The sequence below is a fragment of the Aotus nancymaae genome, unplaced genomic scaffold (genome assembly GCF_030222135.1).
Source record: "Aotus nancymaae isolate 86718 unplaced genomic scaffold, 86718_ANA_hifiasm-v0.15.2.pri h1tg000059l, whole genome shotgun sequence".
Lineage (NCBI taxonomy): Eukaryota > Metazoa > Chordata > Mammalia > Primates > Aotidae > Aotus > Aotus nancymaae.
In genome coordinates this window covers 1,774,107-1,792,585 of record NW_026988473.1, presented here as the reverse complement: position 1 = coordinate 1,792,585, position 18,479 = coordinate 1,774,107, and the positions used below count along the sequence as shown (strand labels likewise).

General features: G+C 42.7%; 1 protein-coding gene across 3 annotated transcripts in view; it reads right to left on the bottom strand.

The window, feature by feature from the left end:
• The window catches only part of CHKA (choline kinase alpha), a 68,088-nt gene that overhangs the window by 45,688 nt on the left and 3,921 nt on the right, over window positions 1–18,479 (bottom strand). For all 3 annotated transcript variants that reach the window (XR_010338270.1, XM_021669703.2, XM_064364664.1), the window contains exon 2: window positions 2,997–3,108. Coding sequence is in view for 2 of the 3 variants with exons in the window: in XM_021669703.2 (XP_021525378.2) it covers window positions 2,997–3,108 (112 nt within the window). In the remaining variant the exon portion in view is untranslated. The remainder of the gene's footprint in view (window positions 1–2,996; window positions 3,109–18,479) is intronic.

The window sequence follows — 18,479 nt, the reverse complement described above, 5'->3', positions numbered from 1 at the left end:
AATTAATTAAAATTAAATACAATTTAAAAGCCACATTCCATGTATTCACTAGTCACCTGTAGTGGCTGGTGACGAGTGTACCAGACAGCACAGATGCAGAACACTCCATTACTCCCATCACTGCAGCACTGCTCTAGAGCACAGGATTAGACTCCCAGGTTAGTGTAGCCCACAGAGGACCACCTTGCTACACATTTAAAATGCTTCTATTTAAGTTATAAATAGAAATTAAAGCGTCATAAATCAGATTTAAACAATAGTTTTATATTACAGGTAATTTCAGCATCTATCATTCTTAATGGCTGTAGAATGTAAACAGTCCTCAAAGAAAAAATGACTATCAAGACATATCACGCCAGGCGCAGTGGCTCATGCCTGTAATCCTAGCATTTTTGAGAGGCCGAGACAGGTGTATCACTTAAGCCCAGGAGTTTGCAACCAGCCTGGGAAACATGGTAAAACACCACCTCTACAAAAAATACAAAAATTAGCTGGACGTGATGGCTCACTCCTGTAGTACCAGCTACTTAGGAGGCTCAGGTGGGAGGATAACCTGAGACCAGGAGGTCAAGGCTGTAGTGAGCCATGGTTGTGCCACTGCACTACAGCCTGAGTGACAAAGTGAGACCCTGTCTCAAAAAATAAAGGCTCATCAGTAAAAGTGCCAAAATAACAATTAAATATTTCAAAAACTGTACTCTGAAACTATAACTTGATTAAATTTAAAACCAAGCTGCATGGTGAACACAAGAATCTTTTCTGCTTGTGTATTAACAGCAAGGGGTCAGTGTTTTCAGTGAGGATCAATTGTGGTCCTAGCTGGATGCCAGCTATCTGTACCTAATTATAAAGTGACATCAAATGTCCTTAGCAAGTGCACACGTGTGGAATAGCTATGTACTTCAAACATGCTAACTTGTTCCCAGAATTTTTAGATCTTAACCATTTTCACAGCTTGACAGAGTCAAGGAAAAGCTATCCAATGAAAGGGTTTCTACACGTTATGATAATTTTTTTTAATGAATTAACATCTAGACTGCCAATTTGAACTTTAATATTTCTAAATATATTATCAAATATCAGCGACATGGGTATAACCTGCTTTTTAGATTGAGCTGAAATAGACCAGTCTCTTAAAAAATTTAGTTTGAAAATTACTCTGCTCTATTTCATTAAGATAAAAATGGGCCCTTCCAGGCCGGGCGCAGTGGCTCACACCTGTAATCCCAGCACTTTGGGAGGCTGAGGTGGGTGGATCACGAGGTCAAGAGATCGAGACTATCCTGGCCAACATGGTGAAACCCCATCTCTACTAAAAATACAAAAAAATTAGCCGGGCGTGGTGGTACGTGCCTGTAGCCCCAGCTACTCAGGAGGCTGAGGCAGGAGAATTGCTTGAAAGCGGAAAATGGAAGTTTCAGTGAGCCGGGATTGCGCCACTGTACTACAGCCTGGCGACAGAGCAAGACTCTGTCTCAAAAAAAAAAAAAAGGCGGGGTGGCCCTTCCAAAGAAGATTAAAACAGGTATCAAAATCCTACCACAGGCCAGGTGTGGGGGCTCACACCTGTAATCCCAGCACTTTGAGAGGCCAAGGCAGGCAGATCACCTGAGATCAGGAGTCTGAGATCAGCCTGGCCAACATGGTAAAACCCCATCTCTACTAAAAATACAAAAATTAGCCAGACGTGGTGGCATGTCTGTAATCCCAGCTACTTGAGAGGCTGAGGCAGGAGAATTGCTTAAACCTGGGAGGCAGAGGTTGCACTGAGCCAAGATTGCACCACTGCATTCCAGCCTAGGCAACAGAGCCAGACTCTGTCTCAGGAAAAAAAAAGACATCCTACCACAGAAATTCATCAACTTGGCCAGGCGCAGTGCCTCACGCCTGTCCCAGCACTTTGGGAGGCAAAGGTGGGTGGATCACTTGAGGTCAGGAGTTTGAGACCAGCCTGACTAACATGATGAAACTCCATCTCAACTAAAAATAAAAAATTACCCAGATGTGGTGGCATGTGCTTGTAGTCCCAGCTACTCGGGAGGCAGAGGCAGGAGAATCGCTTGAACCCGGGAGGCAGAGGTTGCAGTGAGCTAAGACTGCACCACTGCACACCAGCCTGGGCAACAAAGTGAGATTCCATCTCAAAAATTAAATAAAAATAAATAAATAAATAAATAAATAAAAATACAAAATTAGCCGGCATAGTGACATAGGCAATCCCAGCTACTTGGGAGGCTGAGGCAGTAGAATAGCTTGAACCCAGGAGGCAGAGGTTGCAGTGAGCCAAGATTGCACCATTGCATTCCAGCCTGGGCAGCAAGAGCGAAACTTCGCCTCAAAAAAAATAAAAAAAAGAAATACATCAACCAAACATTTCTTTGGGTGTCAATGAAATAGTAAATTCATGACATTAATAATAATAATAAACCCAGACAAGTTGGGACATCCTATAACTGGATAATTTAATAGGTACTTTAATTAAGAATTAGATTATTTACATAATATAAAAATTTAGAAAGATTATGACTGCAACAAACTATTCAAAGTTTTAAAGAAATCTCAGAGAAACAGTTACTAAATTCAGCTTCGTTGAGATCATACTTTGTTAATTGGGACTATCCTCTAAGATCTTTTTGATTATGTTATAAAAACAATACCTTCTCCACATTAGAATTCTACAATCTAAATCTGAGCTGAAAATTTTAATCAATATGTAGAACCAAGAATCATCAAGCACTATTAAAGATTTAACCAACATTGTACCTTCTCTGGATGTAAAACTGTAAATACTCATACTAGTTTACTAATAAATAACTAAAAAAACAGGAATTAACTTAGAAAGCAAACCAAGTTGTGCAGCCCAATTAAAGTAAAAGCAATATACTTAAATATCTTTAGTAACACCATTAAGTGTTTAAAATCTCTTTCCAGGTATCTCAGGATAGAGGATTTAAAATAACAGGCTCCCCCCCTCCCAAAGTAGCCTACCAACTCACCATCTGCAAAATCGCTCCGTACAGCCGCAGGAGCACTTTCCGAGGCTCATCGCCAACAGTGGCTGTGGTGTCAGGTAGAGAGCACTGGAACAGCATGTTGCTAAGGCCACCTCTGTCGGAAGTAAGAGGACAGTAAGTATCTGCATTAAAGGTGAGCTAAATCACTCTTCTTGGATAAACATGGATGAAAAGTCAGGGTTACACAACTGTTATCTTGTCTCAATTTATTCTCTCAATTAACTCCACCAGTCACATTAAAAACATCGACTAATTCCCTGTTTTTCTAGATTAGAGGTAGGGAAAAGCTTTTGAAATTGAGAACAAAGAAACCCCCTTCCCACATCCCTGCAAACTCATATTCTTCTAGAATCCAAAATCTCCATTATATTTCTGTAACTAGTAGGTTAAAATCTTTTTTTTTTTTTTTTTGAGACTCTGTTGCCAGGCTCCAGGCTGGAATGCAGTGGCATGATCTTGGCTCACTGCAACCTCCACCTCCCAGGTTCAAGCAATTCTCCTGCCTCAGCCTCCCGAGTAGCTGGGACTATAGGTACGCGCACCACCACACCCAGCTAATTTTTGTATTTTTTAGTGGAGACAGAGTTTCACCATGTTGGCCAGGATGGTCTCAATCTCTTGACCTTGTGATCCACCCACCTCGGCCTCCCATTAAAATCTTGAGGTAATATTTAAACCTTCCTCTTTCATTTGACATGTATTAATAGTTCCAAGATCTTCTATGAAACTGTTACTAAAAATCTGTCAACTGATTTTGACTAGTAGTTTTTTCAAAAACTTGCAACATTAACTGTTTTCTAGGGCCTTCAAATGAAACAGGAGATCTCCATACTCTAATCACACACACCAAGTAAGTAGCTAAACCAGGAATCAAATCCAGGCATACAGCTTCAGAGTTCTTGCTTGTAACTAACCACGAAGAGTTGTCAGAGATAGGAGGCAAAGCTGGAGAGCACCATGTGCCACATTAAAGACGTCACAGAGGCCCGGGCGCGGTGGCTCACGCCTGTAATCCCATCACTTTGGGAGGCCGAGGCAGGTGGATCATGAGGTCAAGAGATCAAGACCATCCTGGTCAACATGGTGAAACCCCGTCTCTACTAAAAAAAAAAAATACAAAAAATTAGCTGGGCATGGTGGTGCGTGCCTGTAATCCCAGCTACTCAGGAGGCTGAGGCAGGAGAATTGCCTGAACCCAGGAGGCGGAGGTTGCAGTGAGCCGAGATCGCGCCATTGCACTCCAGCCTGGGTAACAAGCGCGAAACTCCGTCTCAAAAATAAAAAAAAAATTTTAAAAAATAAAGATGTCATAGAATGCCGAGCGCGGTGGCTCACGCCTGTAATCCCAGCACTCTGGGAGGCCAAGGAGGGTGGATCACCTGAGATCGAGAGTTTGACACCAGCCTGGCCAACATGGTGAAACCCTGTCTCTCCTAAAAATACAAAAATTAGCACGGTATGGTGGCATGCACCTGTAATCCCAGCTACTTGGGAGGCTGAGGCAGGAGAATCGCTTGAACCTGAGAGGTGGAGGTTGTGGTGAGCCAAGATCGCGCCACTGTATCCAACATGGGCAACAGGGCGAGACTCGTATCTCAAAAAAAAAAAAAAAAAGATGTCATAGTAGCTGTGTGAGCTGCAAAATCGCCTTCTTTTTTTTCTTTTTCTTTTTTTTTTTTTTTTTTGAGACGGAGTTTCACTCTTGTTACCCAAGCTGGAGTGGAATGGCACAATCTCGGCTTACTGCAACCTCCACCTCCTGGGTTCAAGCAATTCTCCTGCCTCAGCCTCCCGAGTAGCTGGGACTACAGGCGCGCGCCACCATGCCCAGCTAATTTTTGTATTTTTAGTAGAGACAGGGTTTCACCATGTTGACCAGGATGGTCTCGATCTCTTTACCTCATGATCCACCCGCCTTGGCTTCCCAAAGTGCTGGGATTACAGGCATGAGCCACCACGCCCGGCCCCAAAATCGCCTTCTATCAGGACTACTCTCTATAAACCTATGACACAAACGTCTTCGTGTCCTATCACTGCTATAACAAATTACTACAAACGTAGTGGCTTACAACTGAAAACAAATTCTGACTGAGCTAATGAATTTTTTTTTTTTTTTTTGAGACGGAGTTTTGCTCTTGTTACCCAGGCTGGAGTGCAATGGCGCGATCTCGGCTCATCGCAACCTCCGCCTCCTGGGTTCAGGCAATTCTCCTGCCTCAGACTCCTGAGTAGCTGGGATTACAGGCACGCATCACCATGCCCAGTTAATTTTTTGTATTTTTAGTAGAGATGGGGTTTCACCATGTTGACCAGGATGGTCTCGATCTCTTGACCTCCTGATCCACCCGCCTCGGCCTCCCAAAGTGCTGGGATTACAGGCGTGAGCCACTGTGCCCGGCCTTATGAATTTTTTAAAATAAGGGTAACTAGGTGGAAATGGGGAGTTGGTTTAAGTTTAATGGGTACAAAGTTTCAGTTTGGGAAGATGAAAACATTCTGGAGACGGATGGTGGTGATGGTAGCACAATGTGAATGTACTTAATGCCACTAAACTATAAATTTTAAAATTGGTAAATGGTATTTTTAATGCTGCTTATTTTACCACAGTTTTATTTAATTTATTTTTATTTTTTTCAGACAGCTGGAGTACAGTGGTGCTATCTCTGCTAATTTCAACCTCTACCTCCCACGTTCAAGAGATTCCTCCTGCCTCAGCCTCCCAAGTAGCTGGGATCATAGGCAGATGCAACCATGACCAGCTAATTTTTGTATTTTTGGTAGAGACGGGGTTTTGCCATGTTGTCCAGGCTGGTCTCAAACTCTTGACTTCAGGTGATCCACTCGCCTCGGCCTCCCAAAGTGCTAGGATTTCAGGCATGAGCCACTGTGCTTGCCCTTATTTTACCACAGCTTTAATAAAAAAAGAATGAAGTACTGATATATACTACAACAGGAAACTTCAAAACATTATGCTCAGTGAAAGAAGGCTGTCACAAAAGACCACATGTTATATGATTCCATTCATATGAAATGTCAGAACAAGGAAATCAATAAAGTCCATTAGTGGCTGCCAGGAGTTGGTGGGGAGGGGGTACTCAGGGGTAGAGGATGATAGCTAAAGGAAACAAGGTTTCTTTTTGAAAGATGAAAACATTTTAAAATTGACTGATAACAGCTGTAAGTATCTGTGACTACACTAAAAGCCACTGCATTGTATAATTTAAATGGGTGAATTGTATGGTATGTGAACTATATCTCATTTTTTTCTTACCAATTAAAAAATATGAATGTGCTTCTAACACAAACAATTTCCCCCAGATTTAAGTAAGATATATTTAAGAAGTTTTTTCAAAGGTTACTTAAAATGAAAAACCATCATGAGTGTCTAGGAACAAGACAGCAGAGTCAGGATCTATTTTCTCAGAAGGTTGTCTACCTTAGTTAAGAAGAACAAAAATAAAGGCCAGGCGTGGTGGCTCACGCCTGTAATCCCAGCACTTTGGGAGGCTGAGGCAGGCGGATCACGAGGTCAAGAGATCGAGATCATCCTGGCCAACATGGTGAATCCCCGTCTCTACTAAAAAAATACAAAAATTAGCTGGGCATGGTGGCACACGCCTGTAGTCCCACCTACTCGGGAGGCTGAGGCAGGAGAATAATTGCTTGAACCCGGGAGGCAGAGGTTGCAGTGAGCCGAGATTGTACCACTGCACTCCAGCCTGGTGCCTGGCGACAGAGCAAGACTCTGTTAAAAAAAAAAAAAAAAAAGAACAAAAATAAAAGGGAACCCAAGGTTCTTGTTTTCCCAAAGCAAGATGTGAAGCAGGCTGACAGTGTGTAGATCAAAGGAACAAAAAGTAGCCTTAACCTCTCTACTAAACTTGGGATGGCGCCTCAACTGTGTGGGTTATCAGAATCCCCCTGCCGTGTCTGGTCACAGCCAACATGAGTTTCTGGCTACCAAGCAACAGAACAGGCATTAAAACAGAGTTAAAAGCCCTAGTTTTTCTTCCGGTCACATACTCTGGAAATCTCAGTCAAATGCAAAAGCAAACAGATGAAGTACTGTTCTAAATTGTGTAACCTGATTCAAAGCTTACTCCGGTACTGCTAAAGAAGGAAAGCAGACTAGCTTGGCCAGAAACAAGCTCACAACCCAGAAACCCTTCATCTGTTTTGTATTACCTGAAGCCTCTATTGTTCAATAGGTCTTAGTGAATAAATTGTCAATTATTTTTTAGTGACAGTCAAAATAAATGAAGCAACATAATTGGCACCAATAACCCAAACTGTGAAAACTTAACTAGAAAAAAAGCCAGTTACCAATGAGTCAAATAGTATGACTAGGGACAATAAAATCTGGTGGGAAGAAATGCCAGAAATGGTAGCAAAAATATCAGTCCAATTTATCATATAATTTATCAAAAATATCCTCCCAAGTAAAACCTTAGGAGTGCTCAAAGATTTGTTAAGTTTTAAAACCACAAACTTTTTATCATCTGGCATACCAGCTTTATAAGTCATAATTAAATATGATCGGCATAGGCTAGACGTGGTTGCTCATGCCTGTAATCCTAGCACTCTGGGAGGTCAAGGCAGGCAGATCACTTGAGGGAAGGAGTTCAAGACTAGTCTGGCCAACATGGTGAAACCCTGTCTCTACTAAAAATACAAAAATTAGCCGGATATGGTACCATGTGCCTGTAATCCCAGCTACTGGGGAGGCTGAGGCAGGAAAACTGCTTGAACCCAGGAGGCAGAGGTTGCAGTGAGCCGAGAATACACCATTGCACTCCAACCTGGGACAAGAGCAAAACTCTGTCTCGCAATTAATTAATTAATTAATTAATATATATATATATGAGATGCACGAGATACTCAAGCAAAATCTCAAATACAGTGACAGTAACACACTTATTCCACACTCAACACAATGAAAGGAAGGAAACAGAAAAGAGCAGGAAGTACCTGCTGGTAGGAATTCTCACCCCTGCCCTCCAGACCCAGTGGTGCAGGCATCAGTAACCAACTCATGATTCGTTAAAACAGAATACTAAGGGAATAATAAGCAGTATAAAGAGGTTATTTTACATAAATTGCTAATCAAAAATTAAAAGATTCATTTCAGCTTCTAATGATAGCCAGAACAACTAGGCAAGAGAAAGAAATAAAAGGCATCCAAATTGGAAATGAAGTTAAATTAGCCTTGTTTGCAGACAAAATGATCTTACATATAAAAAACCTTAAATATGGCTGGGCATGGTGGCTCACACCTCTAATTCCAGCACTTTGGGAGGCCAAAGAGGGCAGATCACGAGGTCAAGATATCGAGACCATCCTGGCCAACATGGTGAAACTCTATCTCTACTAAAAATACAAAATTAGCCAGGCATGGTGGTGTATGCCTGTAATCCCAGCTACTTGGGAAACTGAGGCAGGAGAATCGCTTGAACCCAGGAGGCAGAGGTTGCAGTAAGCCAAGATCCCGCATTGCACTCCAGTCTGGGCAACAAGAGTAAAACTCCATCTCAAAAAAAAAAAATTATAAACATTATGAATAATGCTCCAATGCTTCAGCACTTACATCAAATACACAGGTTATAAAATTATAAAATTCTGGCAAGGCACAGAGGCTCATACCTGTAATCCCAGCATTTTGGGAGGCTGAGGTGGACAGCTCATCTAAAGTCAGGAGTTCGAGACCAAACTGACCAACATGGTGAAACCCCATCTCTATAAAAATACAAAATTTGCTGGGTATGGTGGCGCACACCTGTAATCCCAGCTACTTGGGAGGCTGAGGCAGGAGAATCGCTTGAACCTAGGAGGTGGATATTGTGCTGAGCCGAGATCGCACCACTTCACTCTAGCCTGGGTGACCAGAGTGAAACTGTCTCAAAAAAAAAAAGAGGTTATTAAATGCCTGTTACATTCTACAACACTCTAAAGCCAAGAAAAATCCATGCTACATGCTACAGTGATACAACTTAGTAAGCTGCCCAAGGTCTTGAAATATGCCATCTCTAGGCCAGGCACAGTGGCTCACGCCTGTAATTCCAGCATTTTGGGAGGCTGAAGTGGAGAGATCACTTGAGGTCAGGAGTTCGAGACTACCCTGGCCAACATAGTAAAACCCCATCTCTACTAAAAAGACAAAAATTAGCTGGGCATGGTGGTGGGTGCCTATAGTCCCAGCTACTCAGGAGGCTGAGGCAAGAGAATTGCTTGAACACAGGAGGCGGAGGTTGAAAGTGAGCTGAAATCATACCACTACACTACAGCCTGGGCAACAGAGTGAGACTCCATCTCAAAAAAAAAACAACATACATACATACACACACACACACACACACACACACACACACACACACACATATGCCATCTCTAGTGTCAAACATCTATTTTTAATTATTTGGGTTTTTTCCCCTATCATTTTCAGCAATGGGGATATTTTGGGATTCATGTATGTAAGTCAGCTGAATGAACGGTCAGGTAGATGACAAACCTGAGGAACTGTTTGCTCCAATCTGTAACACAAAGATTTCCACCTAGTAAATTAAGATAAGAAGTTACCTAACCAACTGTATTTTGCTGAAAAGCAAATAAGCCACTGAAACCTCTGCAAACTGTCTATAAGTCACAGGGCACCCAGGCCATCACATACAGGGTTCAGTCTCCACGGCCGAGGGCCTGGACCTAGGAGAAAATACAGCAGGCAGTTTCATGAATATCATCTAAAAGTCAAAATGACTAGAAAGAAAAAAAATTCACAATATAACGAGTGCCTCAGCAGAAAAATGATCTTTAAGCCATAGGGCTGAGTACATGGAAAAGAGAATACAGCAAAATACCAAAACAGCTACTGAATTTATAGCACAAGGAAAATAAGAAAAAAAGCAGATTTTTGAAAAATTTCTTCTAACCATCTAAAATTCAAATTGCAGCTATGGCTCAGGTGGAAAAAAAAAGTGCTGCGGTAAAACATCAGCATCTATATGGAATAATCAGGAGGGTCTTAACTCCCAGCTCTCTGAACACAAGAAAAGCTAGGAGGTACCATTAAAAGAACAGGCTAGGCCAGGCACAGCGGCTAACACTTATAATCTATCTCAACACGTCAGGAGGTCAAGCTGAAAGGATTGCTTGAGCCCAGCAGCTGGACACCAGCATAGGCAACATAACAAGACCCAATCGCTACAAATTTTTTTTTTTTAAATTAGCCAGGCAGGGCCGGGTGTGGTGGCTCACGCCTGTAATCCCAGTACTTTGGGAGGCCAAGGCAGGCGGATCACGAGGTCAGGAGATCAAGACCATCCTGGCTAACACAGTAAAACCTCATCTCTACTAAAAATACAAAAAATTAGCCAGGTGTGGTGGCTCACGCCTGTAGTCCCAACTATTACTTGGGAGGCTAAGGCAGGAGAATCACTTGAACCTGGGAGGCAGAGGTTGCAGTGAGCTGAGAGCACGCCACTGTACTCCACCCTGGCCCACAGAGCAAGAGTCAGCCTCAAAAAATAAATAAATAAATAAATTGGCTAGGCATGGTGGCATGAGCCTGTGATCTCATGTACTTGGGAGGTTGAGGTGGATGACTGCTTGAGCCTGAGAGGTCGAGGCTGCAGTGAGCCATGATCACATCACTGCATTCCAGCCTGGACAACACAGTAAAACCCTGCCTCAAAAAAAAAAGAACAGTCCAGCCCAGGTAGAGTGCTGACTCTGCACAAAATAGCTGTGTGACCGTGGGCAGGCCTCCAAGCCTGTTTTCACACCATAAAATAACGTAGCAGTATCTAACAGAGGTTTTTGTGAAGACTGCATGAGCTCTTATGAGCTGTTCACTTATCAGCACCAATTGCAAAGCAAAGGTTAATCTTTAAGAGGATGGCAGAAAGAAGAAAGGGTAAAGCTCAGTCTTAAGAATTCTACTCCAGTATGGCTCAGCCTTGACTTCGTATCTGGGGCCAGGTCATTCTTTGCTGAGGGGCAAGTCTGCCCTGTGCACTGCAGCAATGTTTAGCAGCAACCCTGCCCTCTATTCACAAGATGCCAGCTGTACCACCACCACCATGGTAACAATAAAAACATGTTCAAACCTTACCAAATCGGGGGGATAAAATCACCCCACTATTATTCTACTTTTTTCATGATTCTTTCTGCAGTTTTTACCTATTTTCCCTTCCCCAAAATTTGAACACCAATTTGTTCTCTACCTTGATGCCCAACGTATCATCTTTTCCTTCCTCTATTCAAAATAATTTCTTCCTCATGACTTGCCTACTTCAGTTAACAGTAATGCCTTTTTGCCACTCACCCAGGCTCAAAATCTTCCTCGTTTCCAATGGCCTGGTCCTCTTCCTATCTCCCAAATTCTCTCCTCCTTTCCATTCTCATTGCTCCTGCCCAAATGTACATCCTCCCCCAACCCCCACTACAGCAGTCTCCTCTCTCGTCTCCCAGCTTCTTGGTCACTCTTCCCTCTAAGATATCCCCCAGGCCACCTACAAATTTCAAGCCACTGTCCTTAGTGCAGTCCTCTGAGGCCCTTCCACCAAGCATGGTCAGCAGTACTCCCTCCCACTTTCTCATAAATTGCTTGCATGCCTTCTAGCCTGGGCTGACTCCCAGTCAATACTTGACAAAAAGAGTACTAGGCACATTAAGATATGTAAATACATTACAAAAGACATGGAGATTACGATCTTATTGTGGAAAACTAAAGATAAGGGCTATGCCCCCATCACACAGCAGAATGGGGAGATTCTCGCTGCCAGCTGACAGAGAATGGAGAGATCCTGGAAAGAGGCTAGACAGGCTGACAGGGCTCCACTGGAGGGGAAAACAGGAAGAAGAACGTGGACATCACTGAAAGCAATATATGATAAACAGCAGAAGAAGTGCTTTTATTATTATTATTATTATTGAAATTCTACTCCTAGCTGGGCACAGTGGCACATGCCTATAGTCCCAACTAATGAGGAGGTTGAGGTGGGATGATCACTTGACCCCAGGAGTTCCAGGCTGCAGTGAGCTATGATCCCACAACTGCACTCTAGCCTGGGCAACAGAGCAAGACTGTGTCTCCAAAAAGAAAAAGAAAAGAAATGCCACTCAACCTTCTGGTTTCTAGTCCAGCATGTAAGAAGTTTAGGAGTCATCACCTGATCCTAACAACATGTAAAAAGCTGAGTGAACTGAAAAATCAACTCTCAAAGAAATGAGGTCAAGAGGGAAACTGCTGCCCCCGCAAACTGGACAGACAGATAGACAGATACATAGAATCACAATTTACTGGAGCAAAATCCTCCACCAAATCAGCCTTAAGGGTAGGAAAACCTTAACTATAACTAAAGAATGGCTGGAGGCTCAGTGTGGACAACTGTGAGAATTGAAAACTCCAAGGGGACCCAATTACTGAAGAGCCCCATCCTTTGATACTGAGTTTTACCTCTAGGAGTTCTACCAGTTCCTTAGAGTGAAGACTGGGGGTAAAAAAAAATCCCTTCATGCTTCCAGCAGAGGAAAAGGCAAGTGAACCATTTTTAAATATACCAGAACATTGTGTTCTTAACAAGGTCTGCCATCAGGAGAAATTATTTTACCAGCACCTGACCTGTTGGGATTTTCTCAGAGCCTAACCTTCCTGGAAGAAGGAAAATATACAATTCCAGCCCCCTCTGGCCATCCTGTCCCACCTAAGGGAGGAGGAAAACTAAGAAAAATGGGTAAAGTTCACAGACTAGGTGCACAGGCTCACCAAAAGACTGAGACCTCGCCATAGGACTATAGGTTAAACATTCAAAAATCAACTAATAGGCTGGATGTGGTGGCTCATGCCTGCAATCCCAGCACTTGGGAAGGTTGAGGCAGGTGGATCACTTGAGGTCAGGAGTTCAAGATCAGCCAGGCCAACATGGTGAAATGCTGTCTCTACAACAAATACAAAAATTAGCTGGGCGTGGTGGTGCACACCTGTAATCCCAGCTACTCGGGTGGCTGATGCACCAGAATTGCTTGAACCCAGGGAGTGGAGGCTGCAGAGAGCTGAGGTCATGCCACTCCACTCCAGCCTGGGTGACAGAGTAAGACTCTGTCTCGAAAAATAAAATCCATTAATATAATCTACCACATCAACAGGCTAAAGAAGAAAAATCACATGATCACATCAATAGATGGAGAAAAAGCATCTGACAAAATCCAACACCCAATCATGGTACATAATAAACTCTCAGAAAATGAAGAATAGAGAGGAACTTCCTCAACTTGATAAAGAACATCTATAAAAAAAATCTACAGCTAACATCACACTTGATGAGAAAGTCACAGCTTTTCCACAAAGAACAGGAATAAGGTAACAATGTTCCCTCTCACCACTTTTTTCAACATCATAGGAAGTCTTAACTAATAAGACAAGAAAAGGAAATTAAACATATATGGACTAGGGGCCAGGCACCATGGCTCACACCTGTAATCCCAGCACTTTGGGAGGCCGAGACAGATGGATCATAAGGTCAGGAATTCAAGACCAGCCAGGTCAGGACAGTGAAACCCTGTCTCTACTAAAAATACAGAAATTAGACAGGCATGATGGCAGTGCCTGTGATCCCAGCTACTCGGGAGGCTGAGGCAGAGAACTGCTTGAACCTGGGAGGCAGAGGTTGCAGTGAGCTGAGATGACGCCACTGAACTCCAGCCTGGACAACAGAGTAAGACTCTGTCTCAAAGAAAAAAAAAGTATACAGATTAGGAAGGAAGAAAGAAATAAAACTTTGTTTGTAGATGACACAATTGTCTATGTAGAAAATCAGAAAGAACTGACCAAAAAAAAAAAATTGCTGGAACTAATAAGAGACTATATAACAGGACTACAGATACAAGGTTAATACATAAAAGTCAACTGGTTTCCTATATACCAGTGACAAACAAGTGGAATGTGAAATTAAAAGCACATTTCCATTTATATAATTTAATTAAAAAATTAAATACTTAGATATAAATCTACAAAATGTATATAAACTCTATTTGAGGAAAACTATAAAACCCTGTGAAAAATATCAAAGAAGAACTAAACAAATGGAGAGATATTCCATGTTCACAGGTAGGAAGACTCAATAGTGTCAGGATGTCGGTTCTTCCCAACTTGATGTGTAGATTTAATGCAATCCCAATGAAACTCCCAGCAAGTTACTTTGTAAATACCAACAAACTGATTCTAAAGTTTGGAGGGAGGCTGGCAGTGGCTCATGCCTGTAATCCCAGCATTTTGGGAGGCCGAGGTGCCCAGATCACTTGAGGTCAGGAGTTGGGAGACCAGACTGGCCAACATGGTAAAATCCCATCTCTACTAAAAATACAAAATTAGCTGAGTGTGGTGGCATGTGCCTATAAATCCCAGCTACTCGGGAGGCTGAGGCAGGAGAATTGCTTGAATACAGGAGGCAGAGGTTGTAGTAAACCAGGATGAGGCCACTGCACTCCAGCCTGGGCAACAGAATGAGACTTCGTCTCAAAAAAAAATTTTTTTTTAAATAAAGTTTATAGGGAGAGGCAAAAGACCTAGAATAGCCAACACAATAATGAAAGAGAATAAAGTCAGAGGACTTTATAAGCATCTGAAAAGATTTTCAATATCACTATCCAACTTCAACAATCATTAAAAGGTACATTAATTAGGCCAGGTGCGGTGGCTCACGCCTGTAATCCCAGCACTTTGGAGGCCCAGGCAGGTGGATCACCTGAGGTCAGGAGTTTGAGACCAGCCTGGCCAACATGGTGAAACCCCATCTCTACTAAAAATACAAAATGAGGCCAGGCATGGTGGCTCATGCCTGTAATCTCAGCACTTTGGGAGGCCAAGATGGGCACATTACCTGAGGTCAGGAGTTCGCGTTTAGCCTGGCCACCATGGTGAAACTGTCTCTTAGCTCGGCATGATGGCAGGCGCCTGTAATCCCAGCTACTCAGGAGGTTAAGGGAGGAGAATCACTTGAACCCAGGAGGCAGAGGTTGCAATGAGGTGAGATCACGCCAATGCACTCCAGCATGGGCAACAAGAGTGAAACTCCACCTCAAAATAAAATAAAATAAAATATAGCTGGCTGCAGTGGCTCATGCCTGTAATCCCAGCACTCTGGGAGGCCAAGGCAGGTGGATCACCTGAGATCAGGAGTTCAACACCAGCCTGGCCAACGTGGTAAAACTCCATCTCCACCAAAAATACAAAAATTAGCCAGGCATGGTGGTGGGCACCTATAATCCTGGCTACTAAGCTGAGATCATACCACTGTGCTCCAGCCTGGGCGACAAAGTGAGAATCTGTCTCAAAAAACAAAAAAAAGGAAAAGGATAAAGGTATGAACAGACATCTCACCAAAGAAGATATACAGATAGCAAATAAGCATCTGAAAAGATTTTCAACATCATGTCAATAGAAAGTTGCAAATTAAAATGAAATACCATTATATACCTATCAGAACGACCAAACTCCAGAACGCTGACACCACCAAACACTAGTGAGGACATGGAATAACAGGAAATCTCATTCACTGCTGTTAGGAATACAAAATGGTACAGCCACTCTGGAAGAGTTTGCAGTTTGTTACAAAACTAAACATAACTCTCACCATATGACCAGCAATCATGCTCCTCAGTATGTACCCAAACGAAGTGAAAACCTGCACATGAATGTTTAGAGCAGCTTTATTCATAACTGCCAAAACTTTGAAGTAACCCAGATGTCCTTCAGTAAGTGAATGGATAAATAAACTGTGGTATATCCAGACAACAGAGTATTACTCAGTATTAAAAAGAAGTGAGCTATCAAGCCATGAAAAGACACAGGGAGGCCAGGCACGGTGGCTCAGCCCTGCAATCCCAGCACTTTGGGAGGCTGAGGAGAGTGGATCACAAGATCAGGAGTTCGAGAGCAACCTGGCCAATGTGGTAAAACCCGGTGTCTACTAAAAATACAAAAAAATTAGCCGGTGTGGTGCTGCATGCCTGTAATCCCAGCTACTTGGGATGGTGAGGCAGGAGAACTGCTTGAACCCGGGAGGTAGAGGTTGTAGTGACCCGAGATTGTACCACTATCCTCCAAACTGGGCGACAAAGTGAGACTCTGAGGAAAGAGAGAGAGAGAGAGAAGACAGAGAAGAGGAAGAGGAGGAAGAGGAGGAGGAGGAAGATGACGACGACCACGAGGAGGAGGAGGAGGGGGTAAGAGAAAGAGAAAGCGAGAAGAATAATAGGAAGAGGAGGAGGAACAAGAGGAGGGAAGAGAAGGAGGAGGAGGAGGAAAGAGAGGAGAGAGGAGAGAAGAGAGAGGGATCGAACACAGGGAAATTCAATGCATACTATCAAGTGAAAAAAAGTCAAACTGAAAAGACTACTTACTATATGATTTCAATTCTATGACATTCTGGAAAAGGCAAACCTATGGAGACTGCAAAAAGGATCAGTGATTGGCTGGGGTTAGGAGTAAAAGACGGATAAACAGACATTAACTATACAGGATTTTTAGGGCAGTGAAACTATTCTGTATGGTATTACAGATGGTCTCCAACTTATGATGGTTCAACTTATGATTTTTCAACTATACAATAGTGCAAAGGTGGTATATAGTCAGGGGAACCCGTATTTCAAGTATACATAAAACCATTTTGTTTTTCATTTTCAGTACAGTAATTAATAAATTACATAAGACATTCAACACTTTATTATAAAAACAGACTTTGTGTTATTTTGCCCAACTGAAAGTTAATGTGTAGGTGTTCTGAGCAAATTAAAAGCAGGCTAGGCTAAGCTATGCTGTTCAGTAGATTCAATATTAAATGCATTTCAATTTATGATGGTTTATCAGGGCATAACCCTGTTGTAAGTAACCTCATCATAAGCAGCATCTGTACAATGGTGGATACATGTCATTATATGGTGGCCAAAAACCACACAATGTACAACACCAAGAATAGGCTGTAATACACTATGAACACTGAGTGATAATATGTCAATGTAGGTTTCTCAGTTGTAACAAATGTACTATTCTCAGTGAGGGATATTGAGAAAGGGAAAGGCTGTGCCTGTGTGCAGGCATGGAATTATATGGGAACTCTCCGGACTTTCTGCTCAATTTTGCTGTGAACCTAAAAGTGCTCTAAAACTGGGCCCAGTGGCACACACCTGTAATCCCACCTACTCCGGAGGCTGAGGAAGAAGGATCACTTGAGCCCAGGAGTTCAAGACCAGCCTGGGTTACACAGTGAGATCCCCCATCTCTAAACAAACAAACACAAACTGCTCTAAAAAATTAAGTGTATTGGGCTGGATGCAGTGGCTCACACCTGTAACCCCAGCATTTTGGGAGACCTAGCGGGCGGATCATGAGGTTAGGAGTTTGAGACCAGCCTGAACAGTATGGTGAAACCCCATCTCTACTAAAAACATAAAAAATTAGCCAGGTGTGGTGGCACATGCCTGTAGTCCCAGCTACTTGGAAGGCTAAGGCAGGAGAATCGCTTGAACTTAGGAGGTGGAGGTTGCAGTGAGCCAAGATCATGCCACTGCACTCCAGCCTGAACAACAGAGTTAAGACTCCATCTCAAAAAAAAAAATTAAGTGTATTAGTTTAAAAAGGAAGAAAGAAAAAGAAAACCAGCAAGCCAGCCACCCAAGGAACCAAACTTTCCAGTAAAAACAAAGTGTAAATAAAATTTTATCTTGAGAAATGAAACTGAAAATTATTTCTGTTCTTATATGTAATTTCTACACTTATCCAGTGCCTGTATCTCAAGTACTATTCAAGTGCTAGAGATACAAAGTTGAATATGAAATGCCCTCTAGGAATTCAATCTAACAAGAGAATGGAATGAATAAATACACACAAACTATTAAGGTTTGTGATAATTAATAAGGCCCAAAGTGCTAAGAAGGAGACATAGATGGGAAAGAAACTCATTACGTCTGATTCTTTCTAAGACTTGAAGGAGGAATTTTAAAAGGAGACACCAGGGGAAAGGCTGCCAAGCAGAGGGTAGGGGCAAAGAAAGGTCTGGTAACTGAAAACACAAAGCTCATTCAGAAAATGTAGGGTTCAGTGTAACTAGCTCAGTGTTAGTTGCTGTGGTTCGGGGGAAGGAGTGATTTTAAAACAGTAACAACAAAAAGAACCAGTCTAAAAAGTTAGGCCAGGCAGGGCGTGAGGCTCAAGTCTGTGATACCAGCACTTTGGGAGGCCGAGGCAGGCAGATCACTTGAGGTCAGGAGTTCAAGACTAGCCTGACCAACATGGTGAAACCCCATCTCTACTAAAAATACAAAAATTAGCTGGGCATGGTGCTACGAACCTGTAATCCCAGCTACTCAGGAGGCTGAGGCAGGAGAATCGCTTGAACCTAGCAGGTGGTGGTTGCAGTGAGCTGAGATTGCACCACTGCATTCCAGCCTAGGTGACAGAGCAAGACTCCATCT